Source organism: Sorex fumeus, unplaced genomic scaffold (genome assembly GCF_029834395.1).
Source record: "Sorex fumeus unplaced genomic scaffold, SorFum_2.1 ptg000038l, whole genome shotgun sequence".
NCBI lineage: Eukaryota > Metazoa > Chordata > Mammalia > Eulipotyphla > Soricidae > Sorex > Sorex fumeus.
In genome coordinates, this window is record NW_026606095.1 from 2,666,090 (window position 1) to 2,683,826 (window position 17,737).

Below are 17,737 nucleotides of genomic sequence, written 5' to 3' on the forward strand. Positions count from 1 at the left end.
ACTGTCTTTGTCCCTTCGACGGAATAAAATTTAAAAAGCCAGAGCGAGAGAACTGATGACAAACACCAAGATCAGAGCTAGAATGGAAAGGCCACGTACCCCAATGATGGCGTTCAGTTCTGCCATGGTCACCTGCTTGGCCCGTTCCACAGCCTGCACCACTTGTTGCTGGTGCTATAAATGAAGATCAGAAACAGAATACAATTATTTGTTTTCTAGTCGATTAAGAACAGCTTTTCCTACATGTCCTCTAACTTCCATTACATGCAAAACAGGATTTGAGGGTTCTCGTGGTTTAAGTACAAGCCTAGGGCAGTAGATGACTAAATGTCTAGGACAGTGTTCATTGAACATTTTAATCCCTGTTATTAATATGGCTACTCACTTAAAAGGTTAAAATACGTACGACTCTCACTAGCAGTAAAGTTTAAGGACTTTGGGTTTTTCCTTTAAATAAATATACAGAAAAACCAGTATCTATAATTTTAATTTTTTTTAATTTTAAATTTGATTTCTGCCATTGTAAGTTTTTTCCTAGGCTGGATAGCAAATCCTCTTCTCGGGACTTAGTTCTAAGGAGAATGAGCAAGAGCTGATATTAGGAATTGTTGCAATTTCAGAAATAACACGTTAAGTCTCTGCCTGGAGCATAAAGGATCTCATATCTGAACCTAAACAAGTGTCCACTACAAGTGCCCCCACAATGTAAGTATTGCTCTAAACATACTTCAACATTCTAGTGTGCACAAGCTCAAATTCAGTCTCAAAGTAAACCCCTCTGCACCTCTATCAAGTCCACTTGGTGAATTGAAGCTAAAGGAACCATGCAGTGAAACAGGTACTCCCATCCCTTCCTCTGTGTGGCCGAGAAAAGTCTTGTGGTTGATTCTAGTTGAGAAATTTAGCTGTGAAGCTCAGTTATCATACTGCTCAATACATCCAAGAGTGATGGAAGCCAGCAGTTAAATAGGACAATCCCCTTGAACTACACTAAGTACCACATTACAAACCTCCACGAAAAACACATTGAGTTGGTAACCAGGATGATAACTATATAGGGAAAGAAACTAGACATCTTCACTGGGTATTTTTCTTGGCTTCTTAACATAAATGGGCATTTTATGCCCATAACTAATGGGAATAAAAATATCAAAATCATATGTAAATGCATTTTAAGCTTGTAATAGGCTAGTCAGTAATCAATGTTTTTTTGGAAGTCAACTTGACTATTTACTGAGTACTTACTATGCACCAAGCATAACGCTCCTGTTTAGATTTAAAACAAACTGATTATTAAGAAGTAGTGAAAGCTGTCAGTGCTTCTGAGGCAGAGAAAAAGGCAGAACAACAACGTTGGGACTTAAGTTTATGGTCAGAAATTTTCATGGAATGGTCCATCTTCTACTTTCTTACATTCAACAATGGCTGCTCAAAACTTTCAGAAACCTAACAGCAAAGGGCCATGTACATAAATCTGACACACATTTCATTCATTCTTCTTACACATTCAATCATTTAATCAGTTTTTAAGCTTTGCTCTATGCCATTTTGGGGGTGTGACTAAATTATCTCTGTATTACCGAAATAATTATATTCAACACTCAAAAAATAGTTCCATGAGACAGTGATAGAAAGTATGCCAAGTCAGGACTTCTCTCCCATAAATACTGTTCAACTCTGGCTTCATAAACTGCCTTCAATCCCCAAACTGAGTCAAGTTGCCTTCGGAAATTGGGCTATCTTTCCGGCCTGATATTAAAATCAAGCATGCTTACTAGGAAAGCCAGAAACATACTACATGAACCTACAGAAACTTAGCAAAGAGCTGAAATACAAAAGAAGTCACAATTCTGTTCCTTCCTTTCCTCTCAAGGCAATGGCCATGGCCTATAGCACATCTGGACTCTACCTGCAATTCAGGTTTCTACTTCCCTGTTTTGCTTACCACCATGAATCAACTGTTGTTTAAAGACCTTTGTATACAGAAGTTTGCTAAGGCAAATAAAGTCTCCTCTTTGCTCTGAAAATGCCAGAAATAATCAGACTTAGCCACAAACAGATTTATGCATGCACCAGGTGAAAATTAAAACTGAGAGAAGGAAAAAACGGTGAACAACAACGACGACAACAAAAAGAGGTAAAACACCTAAAGCCATAGCCAAAAGCACTCTGTAAGCTCTAAGCAGACTCAAAGGAAGTGTTCCTCAGACACACACAATCACATTCAAATCTTAACAAATAAAAATCTCTAACTTGGAAAATGTACCAAGTTTTTCAGATCCTTCTCAGAACCATGAAGGCTTTCGCACTGTCTCTGTCTCTTCCCCATTTCTTTCTTCCCCTTCCCCATCTGCTCCTCTCCCACTTCCTGCTTACACCCCAGTAAATCTGTAGAACGCTACAAATCCTCTGGCTTCTCTTATAGTTCAAGCTGTCACTCACTCAGATATGAGCTCTCGGCTTGAACTTTCCATGAGTACTACCAACTAAACTGCCATTACGAATAGATTTATAAGTCACAGGTGAAAGAAGGTGCTCGGGTCTCTAACTGGAATGTGAAAGAACAAGGAAAAAAAACAATAACCCATCATTTATTCTTTTAAATGCAGGTAAGTTAGACTTGTAGAGAGGGGTTGGTGTGATATAGACACATCCAAGAAACAAGTTTTGTTTCTTGGGAGACAGCAGAAACTAGAAATAAGCAAGTCAAGATTCCCTCTGGGTTCTCAGAAGGAAACTGTCCAGCTTACACCTTGATTTCAGACCTCTAATCTCCAAACTATAGGAAAGTAAATTTCCATTGTTTTAAGCCATCAAGTATGTTACAGCATACCTAGAAAACATGTGTGCGATTCAATTTTCTTTTGGCTCCACCTGATTTTACAAGAAAGTAAGGCTCAAAAAATAAAATGAATGCAATGGTTTAGAATTTTCTTTTTCATAGAAAAGACCAGTTAGAATCGTATCATGGTCACGGTCCTCCCGTTGTTCATCGATTTGCTTGAGCGAGCCCAGTAACGTCTCCACTGTGACACCTGTTACTGTGTTTTGGCATATCGAATACATCACGGGGATTTACCAATAATCACAGAAATGTCTACTTAAATGGGTAGATTTTATAATGAAAAATTGTATCTAATATACTTACTCGAAAAACACAAACATGGAGGAATACAGAGGCCAATCAAATTAATCCTATAAATCAAACTATCTGCCTACTTATTTTCATCTCATAAATTTTTTTGTTTTGAGTCCACAACCAGTACTGACAGGATCAAACCTGGCCTTTCAAATATCAAGCATATGCTTGGATCCCTGAGCTCGTTCTCTAGTCCTTATAAAATTACATTCTTGCATTTGTTCAGGAAACATGTTAAAATGTACTTCCACCAGGAAAAGATTTAAGCAATTTAAGATGATGGTAACTCCAGCATCAAACTAAAATGTTGTGTGTCATGTATGTATTTCACAAGAGTTCGTAATGACAATAGCTGCCATGCTCACAACCTTTGAGGCACGGCATTAGATGTGGTACTTCTGGTAAAAACAATTTTTAAAATTCTGTGCACAACTTAGGTTGGTTTGTGTTTGTGGGGGCATGGGGAATCATTTGGTTTGGCTTGGGGAGAGATGGGTTTAGACCTCACCCAGTGGTGCTCAGGGACTACTCTTGGTTCATTAAGCACTCCAGGGAACTCGATGCCAGAGACCAAACAAATCCAGGCCTCCTGCATGCAAAGCATATGCTTCTCTCTGGCCTCTCGATTTCTTTTAATTCTATGCTTTTTGATAGGGGTAATAAAGATATGAAAAATGAACTAGGTCTCTTTTAACAGTTAACCTTAATATTCCAGGAATGTGGAAATGCAAAATAAGCATGAGATAATACCCAACTCTTGACAAAACTCAGAGCGCCATAAAACACAGGAAGGTAGAAAATATCACGTAAGCTGAAGTTCTAGAAAACAATGGCCAGGGCACCAGGCAAAGACTTTACTTTCACCCATTAACTTATGCATTAAGTATGTGTTATACACCTGTTTTACTATGGTAGAAAACAAACTAGAAGGTGTACGAGTACGTGAAATAATGACACTTAAGAGACTCCACAAGTACAACCAGAAGTTAATTTCCATGAAGAAAATTAGAGAACACTATTTAATAACTTATCCGGGAAATGTCTAATTTAAAAAATGTCTTAGTGAATGCAGAGAGAGCATCCTGGGTATAGTCTCTGAAGGAAAAGCTACCGTGTCTCTCAAAGAGATGATTGGCCAAAGGAGGCAAGCAGAGAAAGGAACAAAATTGAAAAAATAAAGCATATTTGGTTTTGAAGGTTTTCAAAGAGGAAAGAAAGAAAAGCAGGGACATAATGTCACTTGGAAATAGTCTAAACACATTGTACAGAACCACATACTAATGAGAAGTAAAATCTGTAAATCAGGAGGAGGCCGAACTGCAAAGGGCTTTGCATGGCATGCAAAAAAGCTGGACTTTAGCCTGGAAGGGCTTCTTTTATTAAAAACATTTAAGCAGACCATCAGTTCTGCATTTTGGTCAGAATGAGACTGGAAAAAGAAAAGAAGCAGGTAGGCGGGGGGATGAAACAGACTGAAGGGAGAACTGTGTAAGGGCTAAGGAAATACGCCAGAGATCAGCAGTATAGTACAGCAGGGAAGGCATTTGCCTTGCACACAGCAAACCATGGTTTGACCCCCAGCATCCCATGTAGTTCCCAAGGAACGTCAGGAGTAATTTTTGTGTGCAGAGCTAGGAGTAACCCCTGAGCATCATCAGGTGTGACCCAAAAAGCAAAAAAAAAGGGGGGGGGGGGAGGAACACTCCAAGGTTAAGATATTTACACCTGGACATGGAGCATATGCCCTTCAACCAAGAAGAATCAGTAGACGAGTGTCCATCAAAGTGAGTCACTCAGAACTGGAAGTGGCCTTTAGAGATCATAAGACCGAGCAGAGTTATGCTACAAGTACTGCACAACCAAACAACAACAACAACAAAGACTGCCTTTCAAATGCCTATAGATTTCTAAATGCTGCTAGGGTAAATGAAAACACTGGCATTAGGATGGGGGCACTGCAATACCAACCACAAACTAGAGGCTATTACTACTATAGCTAATCGCTAAATCTCTGTCAACATCCTAAGAATCCTCAGCCTCTTACCAACTCCTGTGAAAGGGAACTCACTTCTGCATACTTTATTCTCTTTTGGGGAAAAGGGTCCGGACATTAAGGAGAAATCTACCTTCTGGAAACTTCTTCCAAATGCTTTGACCCAGTTTTGCCTTCATTCTCCTCCACTAGAAAGAGAGTTTGAGCATTTTTAAATAACATAAAGCATGTTTTTGATTATCTTTATTCCAGATTAAGTAACCCCAGGTACCTGACTCGGGCCACTCATCTTTCCAGTAATTCCTCTAGGCCTGGTCACTGTGACTAGGTACAATATTTTAAGTAAGTTAGTGTGACCCCATATGCACAGTAAGTCAGGCTAAATTCTGATGAGCTCTTTTCAGCAACTCTAAGTTTAGTGACAGAAACTTTACATTTATCTGAAACTCAATGTTTTCTAAACAGTATACCAAGAAATGTTATATCCTATTACACACACACACACACCACAAAAAAATTTTTTAAAAAATGACATAACTAAAAAAAAATAAGAAACCAACAAGTAACCTACTTGGTTTAATTTGGCTAAGATCTACTAAACTATAGGTCTTCTCAGAGTTTGATATCACAAAGATAAATATGTATGCAGGACCTTACATCCTCGAAACTATTTTTGAATGCAGAACTTGGAATTGAAGATGTTAGGCACACACCTTGCAAAACACCGATCAAGTCTTCTACCTACTGACCACCTGGGTCTGTCTACCGTCTCCATTTTCACTCACTTGTAGATAAAACTCTTCACTGAGTCCCAAAAAGTTAACGCCAGAGTAATAACTAATTGCACAGAGAGGAATTAAGTCGGATCCCTCAGATCCCTTAAGGTCCCCCTTGTATGGCGAGGAGTTAATTCCTGAGTGCAGAGTCAGAGTAATCCCTGAACATCTTCAGATATGGTGTAAAAAAAACAAACAAAAAAAAATAGTTGCACAAGTACAATCCTTTTCAACAGAACTTTCTACCAATTTGGAAACATTCTCCTGTGCTAGTCACATGGTACCCATGAGACACATCTGGGTGAATCTTGAGCTCTCCAAATGTGGCTGATGTGAATGGGAAACCGAATCTTTACCCTTATTAACATAGATAGTAGTGGCTACGGTATTGAACAACGCAGCTCCAAAGCATTTTAAAGCTAAAGCTTAGCTCCAGTAATAATAATCTAATCGCCACTTAGCTGAAAGAAGTGAGTCAGTTTCTCAAGTGTACACTCATTGTTCGAGACACATGCAGATAAAGGTTGGCACTGCTGCTTCTGGAAAGAGGCCTTCATTTAAACATTCAAAGCACAAGTTCACTTCCTGAGGGCAAGTCGGTGAGAATGCTACCTTAAGTCTTACCAAACATCCAAGTGTAAACAAAGTGCAGTTATGCAGAACAAGTCATTCAGTCAACCACACAGGGGAGGACAGGGTTATGCTTGCCAGTGCCTCATTTAGCATTAAATGAGACCCAAAAACAAATGTATTTTAATTTATCAAAATGCAGGAAAGTCCACTGTAAAAATCAGAAAGCGGACCAAATTCTTTGAAACCCAGAAAAACCTATTAGGCAGCTAAGGACATTAGTCATTTGGTAGACAATGCTGCCATTAACACATTACCAAGACTGAGGAAACAGCCTTGACAGGGAAGCAGCCTGTCCTGTGGAGGCTGCTGGCACTTAATGAACAATCTCTGCAGATGATCTTACTGATGTCACTGCATACATATTAGAGGATCTCCTGTGATTTCCGCCAAGTTCTCCTACATTAAATCATGTTATCACAAGCCATTGATTCCTCACAAAGTTAACAAGCAATAAGATGAGTTAACCTGGTGCCATTATGAGGCGAGAATACTGTCACCAGCGCATGTAACCACTGTATTTTGTTCATTTCCTCCCTAAGGCACAATACGAAAGTGGCTGATCATCTTTTTCAACTTCCATTTTACATATTATTCTATACATACCAAATGTGATTCAGAGTAATTCCGCACCTTGTTAACCCAGGTGCAAAAAAGCATTTGAAATATACCCGGTTCTCCTAACACAGTAGGAAGGCTTTGTTTTCCATAAAATTAAAAGGAACAAGGCCAGAAAGACAGCACAGAGCAGCGAATCTGTGTCTGACTCCACACCACAAGGCCCACTCAGCACTGCCTGGAAGGGCCCTGAGGACCTCCAGTGTGGCCCTGGGAATATCCAGCACCACAGGACCCAAAATAGCAACTAATCCTCACATTTGAGCATAGTCAAATGGTCCAATTATTTCTTGAGAGATCAACCCTTTTCTAACATCAAAAATATTGAAAGTAACAAAACATGTCATACTCAAAACAGAAACTTGTCATCTAACTATTGAAATCTATTGCAATTAAAATTTAAATAGATGCTTATCACAATAATTTTTTATTATTTCCCATCACTATAAAGAGAGCTTCCAAATAAACCTACAGTTTTTTTTCCCCCCTTTTCAAGGGGGACAGGGAAAAACAAGTCTACTTCAAACTACTTGCTGGAAATACTAACAGCAATTAAATACATTCAAGCTTAAATCTGCACCATAAAGTATTCAAATAATGGATGTTTAGTTTTCCCCCAGAAAAGCAAAGGATTTGTATGTGGCCAACCACCATGGATTCCTGGCATCCAAAGGTTCCCCAGCATCAGTGGGGTGGCCAAACCCCCTTTCCCAATCATAGCACTATTTTAAATGTGGTCCAAGAATTTGGGGGATTCTTCACTTCATTTATTAAACCAAGATTTGTAAATCTAAGCCCATAAACTTGCTGTGCCACGACTCTAGGAGCAATGAACCATAGGCTACTCCTAGTCTCTCAGTAGCTCTGTTCCTCTTGCTCAAGGATCAAGAAAGAATTTTAATTACAAAATGACAAAGAAATAGGAAGAGAAGGGAAAAATGCATCTTCCTTGCACCGAATGACAAGAAATAAATTCTAACAATCTGCTCAAGACAGGTTAAAAATGAAAAATAACATTTTTCCAAAGGGAACATGGCCATGGGTCTAATAAATTAGGAACCAGGTAGTCACTAGTCTTGAGCTCCACAGGGTATGGCGCAAAACCAAGAAATAAACAAAAAGCTCCACAAAACCATTGACTTATACCCCAATGTATCTTCTCAGGTAATGAGACTATCGAAAGTGTTGACCTGATTTTCCCAATTCAAGAACAATACTAATTCACAAAATGTGTCCATGAGATAGGGGAAGGAAAAAGATGAAATGATTTTCCTTCAAGTAACTCATACAAAGTAAGGCAGTATTTTGTGATCTCCTGGATCACACAATGTGTGATTTCTTCCCTCTCATATTCCAATTTAGAAGTGTCTTCAGGAATCATTTCACTTGTTGGAAGTTGGGGAATAAACATTAAGCTGTGCATCTAGACATAGTCCATAGGACCCTTTAGTGTTCACTGGTTTCTTTCTACCGTATGTAAATATATGAATATCAAAGAAATGCAGGACAGATAGTTCTTCTAGTAGGTCTGACTTTTAAGGAAAAAGATACCCATAACAAAAACTATACATTATTTTATGTGACAAATTAAAAAATATAATGTATGCTGATTACAACGTTGGAAGCAAAGTGTGTCCTGTAAAGACACACCAGTGAACCAACAGGCTTCCATCTAACCAACTGGTAATAATAAAAATGGTCAGTTTTTATTTTATGCATAGCGCCAAGTCTAGTAGCAATTGTGAATTATCCCCTGATATTCCTTATCTTACATTAGGATAAGTTTTAAGTGGATCTAGAGTGTGCTCTTGGCTAAGATGCATTCCATTTCCAAGTTTCCCTTGAAGCTAGCTATGGCCTCGGTCATTATCAAATATGCAAAAATGTAACCCCCACACAGTGCTGTTTGCATAAACATGCTCTCTCCTCTCCTTGTTGACTGGACAGAACACAGTGGTGCTGGGTAGGCTACATATCAATACAGAAGGAACTGGAGTTCACAGAACAACGTAAAATGAGACTGTTAAGTGAGAAAGAAACAAACTTTTATCTCATAAAACCACCTCTCTAAAAGATAATCTGCATGACGCTAACTGCCCAATGGCAGTGCAAGGCCTGGCTAACTTCACGAAAAGGCTGCACTCCTATCACCCTTTCCCATTTTCACTAAGTCCCATCCTCCACTCAGAATGTCTTGAGACCCAAACAAAATGGAACAGAACCCATTCTCCCCGAAATTGGGGTATTGGGGGGGAAGAGGACAAGGCGAGGGGGGTGACTGGCACATGGCACTAACTATCCAAGTGCTCTATATTTTTAGGATATTAGAGAAACATTTAAAAAAATCTATACAAATAAAATGGCTCAGAAAGATCCGCTTCCCTGGGACTATTTTGATTCCAAATCAACAGAAATGGTATCAAACTTAGCTGCCAAGGTGTAATAAGTGGAACATAGTTTTCGGTCCACAATGCTTCACAGGTGTGTTTCTAAAACTGCAGGGAGGGAATAGAAATGGGAAGAGGCCTGAAGGCAAGTCATTATCTACTACCTTCCCCAACAAGTAATGAGAGTCTACCGGAAGTTACATCCTAAAATTGTGGATGAGAAAAGGTCACTGTAAAAACAAAAATCAACTTCAGGTAAGGGAGCTGAAATTTTGAAAAATGGTGCATGACCTAAATTGAGAAGGGTGTGGGTGAGACAAACCCCACTAAAATGACTCTTCCTTTGGAGGGAAACACAGTTTAAAGCACTAAATGTGGCCCTTCTCAGATCTCTGCTTTCTGGCTGGGGAGTAACAGAGGTCTGCTAAATTGTGAAATTAATATTTTAGGCTAAAAGACAATAAGTCATGGAGTTAATTCCTCAGTGAGGTTTTAATTCACCATTCTCTTGTTCAGTTTTAATTTACACTTTTTCCTCTATAAGAATATTTTAGACTAAGACCATCAACTCATAAACTTCCAAAAGGCACTGATTGAAAAAGGGAAGAGAGGGCTGGTTCCAGGTCACAAAAACACACTCAAAAGCTCTATCATATAATCCAAAAGCCAGTATGACTACCAGTCAACATTAGAAGATGCTCACTATGTGCTAACCAATATGTGTCTACCCTAAACGATATGGACAATAATGACACACACTCTGTATTATCAAACTTTTTGTACTGACAAGGAAACAGAGGCTGAAGCAGGCAAATCATTTGCTAATAGCCATTCAGCTTGAATCACTTATATTAAGGCAAATAATTTGTTACAGGGAGAACAGAAGTCAACCCAGATCCAACTGTCATCATTTGGGTAGCTCTTGCTATGCCAATAGGGACTGAACTATAAATATAGTTCTCCCCTGAAAATGGTATGAGGAACAGGACAGAGAAATTTCCCACCTGACTTTTAATTAAGAAATCTGACAATAGCAGAACACATCCTGGTAATAGGGATACTGAAATTTTAACAATCATTAAAGTGATGATTACTCACTTAAATTACAAGAATTGACTCAAGTCTTTCTCTAATTCCAGGGACTTTGGAAAAAGTCAGGAGCGAGTGCAATAAGCATATCATTTATATACTGTCTGCAATTTTTTTAAAAATTTTATAAAATCTAATAAGAAAATTCATTTTTAGTGAGTGCTCTGTACAGACACACTTTAAATTCTTTTGGGTTACCATTATACAAATTATTCTGAAAAAAAAAAAGCCTTGCAATTAAAAAGCTATACTTAATAGCTGTCATCCATTTCCATGTACCTTTTCATTTTAATAAATATGTAGACTAGATACAAGCCACATGGAACAGCTATATTTATCAGCACAGGGGGTTAAAATGAAAAATAAATTTTTTCAGGGCCAGAGAGAGTACAAAGGTTAAGACAGGGGTCTTGCATGCAGTCAACCCAGTTTGATCCCAGCACCAAACTGAAAGGAGTGACCCCTAAGAAGACACCCAGCACCAGGAGTAGCCGCTGGACAACACTGGGTGTGACCCAAACCCACCTTTGCCCCACTACACAGTCACTACCACCATCCATGCAGAAATAATACAACTTGCACACAGCTGACCCCCAAGTTCCATCCCAGCACCATACAGGGTTCCCTGTGCCGCCTGCCAGAGTGATTCCTGAGCAAAGGAGTCCTGAGAACCTTTGTGTGGCCAAAAAAAAAAATTTTTTAAAAAGAACCAACTCCACCCCCCACCCCCACCCCAAAATAACAAGACCAAAACAGACCTCATCCAAACAATTGTAAATTCACCTCTAGCATCTGTCAAACTCCAAACACTCCACCTACTTAGTGTCCACAGCTTAGGCAGTCTTCCTTCAGAGGCTTTTTCCTCTGAGTGTAATCATTTAATTTTTAAGTAAAAATATTTTTAAATGAATTCAGAGTTCATAGCTGCCACTTTGGCAGTAGACTGCCACACAGAGTCGGTGTTAAAAGATCAGATGAAGTCCTTCAGAGGCTCTGGCACCGAGTGATGCTTGCAGCCATGCAAGAGTGATTTTCCATGCCTCTGAAGAGACGGGAAATAGAATTCATCTTCTTCTAATAACCTGCCTCTTTCCCTCCCTCCAGATTACAGCCCATCTGGCCTCAGGGTACGTGTGAGGAGTCTGAGGCTCTGAGTGCCCAGAAGAGAAAACAAGGTGGGCAATGTTCAGACACAAAACATCAGCAGAGCCTGGATTTGACAGGAACAAACATGTCTGTGGCCCACACACTGAAAGATACACACACACCTTAGGAAACTGACAAAAAGAGCAAAGGAAATGCCAAAGTAAATAGAAGCAAAGATATACTCAGAATCAGGGTTTAGAAAATCATGACAGGGGTCATTCATTACACATGATTCAAGAATTTCAACCAAAAAATGTCAAAGTTTGGGGAAAATAAATCGTGGTGACATTAAAATGCTTACCACCCTCCATCCCCCAGTACGAAGCAGAAGAAAAGAAGTTGCCAATATCTCTCTCCAGCCCTGCCACTTTCCTCTACGGGACACAACTGTCTTCACCAATTTATTCCAGTCCTGTCTTGCTCAGCACCACCAGCATTACACTGCCTGGTCCTACTGGGTCTACTCTTACAAACAATGGAACTCACAGGGGAAACCACTAAAAGCAAATCAGTTCCATAACGTCCTTCCACTTCTGAACACAGACCCCCAATTCCTGCAAAAATGCCATGGGAATAAGCTGTACCCATGACTACATAAGGGGTCTGTGTCTACAGAGGCCCCCCTGGGGTAAATTCAACTTTTCCCTTGACTTTGAGAAGCAGGAGACCTCAGCCTGATTATAGCTTTTTAAGTTCCATATTCTCCCAGTTCTCTGTGAAGCAGAGCTGCTTTAAGTAGGAAGAAATACACACTGGTCTAAATAGGATCCAGCCAAAGAGAGCCAAGCTTCTAAAGAAATAGAAATGCAAATAGGCCTTTTGGACTTGCCTTCCCACTCCATCAAATCCAGTCACAAGCAAATCCTGAGTAGAAATAGGTAAATGGGAATACAGTGGGTGGGAGCTTTGTGGTCACAGCTGAAGGTGAGAGACAATGAATCCTTTGTTGTTCAGAGATGCAGAAGAGGATTTGAATTAACTGAGGTCCATGGTTTTTGAATATTAGCACTCACGTGGGATTATATACCCCGTGAACTGTACCCAAAGTATTGAGATCTAACCCTGTTCAGACCAAAAAAGAAGTCACAGAAGCCTCCACAGATTTTTAACACTTGTGCATGCTCAAATACCCAAACATCCATTGGCTGCCTGCTAACGTCAGCACAGGATTATGGGCAGGGAGAGGAGGAAAATGTTCAAGAGAGGTGACACAAGACACATAAAGAACCAATGAGGAGGGGAGACACACACACACACACACACACACACACACACACAATTTTTCTTTTACCTTTGGTCAAATCAATTAACTTAAGGATGTAATGTGGAATTTTGCATTTTTATACTCAATCTGACACTGGGGACTGAAAGGACTGCTGCTGCAGAATTATTCGGTAAAGAGGAATAAATGAGCAACTCCTAGGTGCTGTTATTTCTCCCTACAGACCAGAGTACTTTCTGTTCTGAAAACCTTGGCTTTCAAAGAAACATACAGACGTAATCCTAATGGTGGTCTGTTTTAAAAGGCATCCTTTCCAATGAAACCTTTTATCCCCTTTCACAAAGATGCACTGAATGGGAGTTCCACCTAGGCTCAAAGCTAAATAGTCTCCCATTATGTTAATGAGCTTATAGACAAATTCTATACACCAAGGAGTTTCTTCCAAACCTCTCCTCACACCCCTACATCTAACCAGCATTGCAAAGCACTGGGGCTGCAAAAGATACATTTTCCCTGAGTTTCTTCACAGCTGATCCTACCAGACTGAATGAGGAAGCAGTAATCTGGTAGCAAAGACTCTCTTTCTTGCACTTTCACCTCAACTTTGTAACTACCACAGGCAATTAAGAGAGCCACCACGGACTGGAAATGTATCTCCTCATTACTCCAGGAAATGCATCTCCTCATTACTCCAGGAAATGCATCTCCTCATGACTCCACGTGCACATTGGTGAACACTGTGTTCAGACTCCACTGGTGATGCGTAAGAAAAAGCAAGCAAGCTGCCCGCTGGGCCTTGGCAATGGGTGAAGACCTCCATTCTTCAGAAAATTGCAGTCTCTAAATTCGCTCTGCATGTGTTTTCCCAAATACTCAGAAAGACCCCATCTTGTAATAACAAGGAAGTTTTAAAAGGCAATTAACCAAAAGTTACATTCGCTTACTATTGTAAAACCTGTGTATCTAGTAGGTTCTTTCGCAGACTTTTAGTGCCCAATAACACAAATGTAAAAAGAACTGCTTCTTTGAGGTGAATTTTCAATCCTATTAACGTGCCATTATGACATGGTCATTATTCTCTGCAACACCATAGTCTTATGAAAGCAAATGTAGCATACTAGAAAAGAGCCCATCGTGTAGACACAACTATCATCTCCTAAATAAGTTACAGACGTCGCGGACTACTAACACTGCATCTTAGAAATGAGCAACACAAAACAGCAAGACTGACAAAGCCCAACAGTCAGCTTCCACCATTCCTTTTCCACAAATCACTGCAATGGCACCTTGTGACCAGTGCCTGCATCCAAGTGTCTTACCTCTTGAGACAGGAAAGGAATGACTTGAGCACAAATCGCATTCAGCCTCTTGACAATCTCTGCCTGCAAAAGGGGGCGGGGGGGGGGGGGGGAGGAGGAAAGAAAGCAATAAAGATAACAGTCAGCTGGTTACAAATTCCCAAAATATTAACAGGATATTAAAACACACTTTATATTCTGGCTGGCATATTTCCTAAGGATGAGGAACACTCTCATCAGCAAGCCCATTAAAAGGAGGCAGTGACAACAGTGCCACATTAATAGCACAATTTATTAAGCAGCATTCATCTTAGAGTCAACCTTCAAGCATCAAGACAACATAAAAAGGAATTTAATTTTCATAACTGAGAATCAGTTTTCAAAAGCCTTCAATAGCGTCCTTGTTCCTTTTTTTTTAATAGGACCTTGACTTTTTGGAGTTTTGGTAGTAAAAATACAGTTTTTTTCTCATTTCTCTACTCCTCTTGATTAGTAAAACTCATTGAATTTTTACAATTGTGAGTTTCCTTCAACATAGACATGAGGATTTGACAATCACATTCCCAGCTTCTAAGGAGAGGAATATCACTCCACCCAAACAAGCTGATTAATTCAGATCCTTCATTATAAACAGTTAAAAAAATATGGTGCTTTCTTTAATCGAAAAATGTCTAAATGTTGGGTTGGTGAGATAGTATCATGGTTAAGTCACTTGCCTTGCGCATGGTCAACCCGGGTTCAATCCCTGGGACTTCATATAGTCCCCTGAGTTCTGCCAGGAATGATCCCTGAGCAGTAGGCCAGAACTTAGTCCTGAGCAGACAGATGTGGCAAGAAAAAAAAAAAAAAAGCAAAGCAAAACCAAAATGCTCAAATGTGCCTCACTACATTTGGTTTTCTGTGTGCTTAAGTTTAGGAACACAAAATCTTAGCAGAAAGCAATTTACATATATATGAAGTCTAACCTTGGGAATAAATTTATCACAACACATGTGCAAAAGTCCCTCAGATCAATAGTTTTTATTCTCTGCTATTTGTACACACAGAAATTTTACACCAATAGAATGCTACAGGAAATCTTTTATTTAATGGAACATCTTTTAGTTATAAAGCTACCTACCCAAAACTTTACCAACGTTCCTCTTAATTTGTATTACCATGTAAACACATGTTTTTATACACACGCATACAAAATAACATATATTAATGATGGCATAGGGGAAAGATAGGTGGCATGTGTTCAGAGGCAGAAAACAAAGCAATTACTATTCCTACGACAACCTCAAAATAAATTCCATCCAGGGTCAGTTCCTCATTTTAAAAAGAGGACAAAAACATTCTTTTTCTTGCTCAGTCATTACCAGAATGACCGCGATATTCACTTGTGCAATCTAGGCTTCCTTCTCTCATCAGTCACCCTTTTGCCTTTGCAGCTATGCAATCTTTTAAATGCCAACACCTTAAAAACTTTGCCAGCCAAGAGAAAACACAAATTCACCATGAAGTTTCAAACCTAAGCTTCCCATTCCAGTCTGTGCACTCCTAACAGGACAGACAAAAACCCAGCACCAATAAGCAGCAGTGAATAAGGACCCAACTGTGCTGATCTGATTTAATTTACTGCACTGGCCCCATGGAGCATTTAGCTATCTTTTAAGAATGCTTAAACCACCATGAAAAGCTGCAATGGGAATCACCAAACCACTCTCCACCTGGAGGAACATACCACAGTGGTTATGGGGTGAAATTCCAGGGTGAGTTGAGAAATAGAGTAGCATTCACCAGACTGAAAGCACCATGTCTCAAAGGCATTTGGCTGTTAAGCTTTTTGTAGGGAGAGGTGGAGGGGGAGAGAATAAAAGATAATGAGACACTTTGGGGCAGACCAAACTGATGATTCTAATGCTTAGAACCATCTGCCAAGCATATTTTCCTCATTATGTTGTTTACACAAATAAAATAGTCCCTTGCTAGGAGGGTTGAAAAATGTGTGGGAACATAAGAAAACTGAGTTCTTTAGTTTGTCTACAAAAATTCTAGGCAATAAAAACTACTCTAAAGAAATTTATTCATCTGGCAAAATAAAGACCAAGAGGTATTTACTTGGCTCTTTAACTCTGGACCTAGGCTAATTTAAGTCTGAGTAACCATGGGAGGGAAGGAGGGAGGGAAGGAACTTTTGTTTTCTAAAAATTAAATGCAGAAAAAAAGAGAAGTTGTTTTATTGATTCATGTATGTTAACATACATACACCTAACAGAACGCAGCAAGGGAGGGGTGGGGGGTAGTGGGGCAGACAACTTCCAAAGTTCTTCCTTAATAGTCTTTTGTTTAAAAGACTTCTTAATTTCTTTAAGTTGTCATGCCAATGGATTTTCATGGTCAGGCTAATTGGCAGCAGGAGGGGTGGGATGTGAGTGTGATTTCATAAAATTAAGCAGGTCATTCCTCACTTTGAAAGCTAAAGTTGCCTGGGAAACGCTGCTGCTTCCAAGGTCATCTAATTTTGCCTCTTTTGTCCCAGAGGATTCAGCTTTAGGAGGCATCATTTATTTACAGGCCTTTCCACTGGGCTTCAGTGATCAGCCAATAATACTGTGGACACACACTTCTAATGGCCTATGTTTTGAAACTGAGTCTAATCTAATGGCGTGGGGCCCAAACTCCTTTTCCAGCATAGCCATTAAAGGATGTAGGTTATTGCTGTTGTCACCATTGATATTTGTCATTGTAATGTAATTAGGGCCCTAAAATGATGCATTACAGCCCTTGGCACAGCTTCTATTAAAATCTTTTCTTCTGCTCACTGAACTGCGACCTGCTTTCTGATGAATAACAGACAGACAGCTTTAGGGTAAGGAGCAGATTCATCAAAGAAGTATTTTTCAGCTTTGGGGAAAGAGGTTTGAGAAAAAAGGCAACCTAGGAAGAAAAGCACTAAGGGAGGAAAGCCACAAAACACATTTGAATTCCATCTGACCACTTGAAATTCTGATTGCGTGTGATGAATCTTGCTTAGACAATATATTCCCAGCCTTCGAATCACATGGTTAATCAGAGCTCTAATCTGCTATCCATCAGTCCATGCTAGTGCTGTAGCTTCCAATCAAATTTATAGGTGATGTGGCTCATGCATCTCTGAGCAAGTACATTCACAGATAGCCTATTTAAGCAGGCAGGGATTCTCAAATACTGCAATAGGGTTACTGGATAGAAGCATGATATCTGATGCTTTATGAACATTGCTAACTACTGTCGTCAGATGCCCCTAATATTCCAAGATAGCACTCGCGGCTTCAACAAAAGGAAAACTGTACAGGTCAAAACGTAAGCCCCCAAAGTTGTTTTCGGTGTTTGTCAAATACACCCACAGATTCTTCACATCTTAATACATTTTCTCCACCCATCAAGAGAGTCACATAAAAAAAAAAAAGTTCCA

At 39.6% G+C, this 17,737-nt stretch overlaps 1 protein-coding gene across 8 annotated transcripts in view; it reads right to left on the reverse strand.

The window, feature by feature from the left end:
• The window catches only part of LOC130027974 (transducin-like enhancer protein 4), a 154,316-nt gene that overhangs the window by 101,805 nt on the left and 34,774 nt on the right, over nucleotides 1-17,737 (reverse strand). For 4 of the 8 annotated variants that reach the window (XM_056118732.1, XM_056118733.1, XM_056118735.1 and 1 more), the window contains exons 5-6: nucleotides 14,320-14,382; nucleotides 100-174 (exon numbers count right to left, since the gene is read on the reverse strand). In XM_056118732.1, coding sequence (XP_055974707.1) covers nucleotides 100-174; nucleotides 14,320-14,382 — 138 coding nt within the window. The remainder of the gene's footprint in view (nucleotides 1-99; nucleotides 175-14,319; nucleotides 14,383-17,737) is intronic. The other 4 variants (XM_056118737.1, XM_056118736.1, XM_056118739.1 and 1 more) reach the window with 1 other exon arrangement.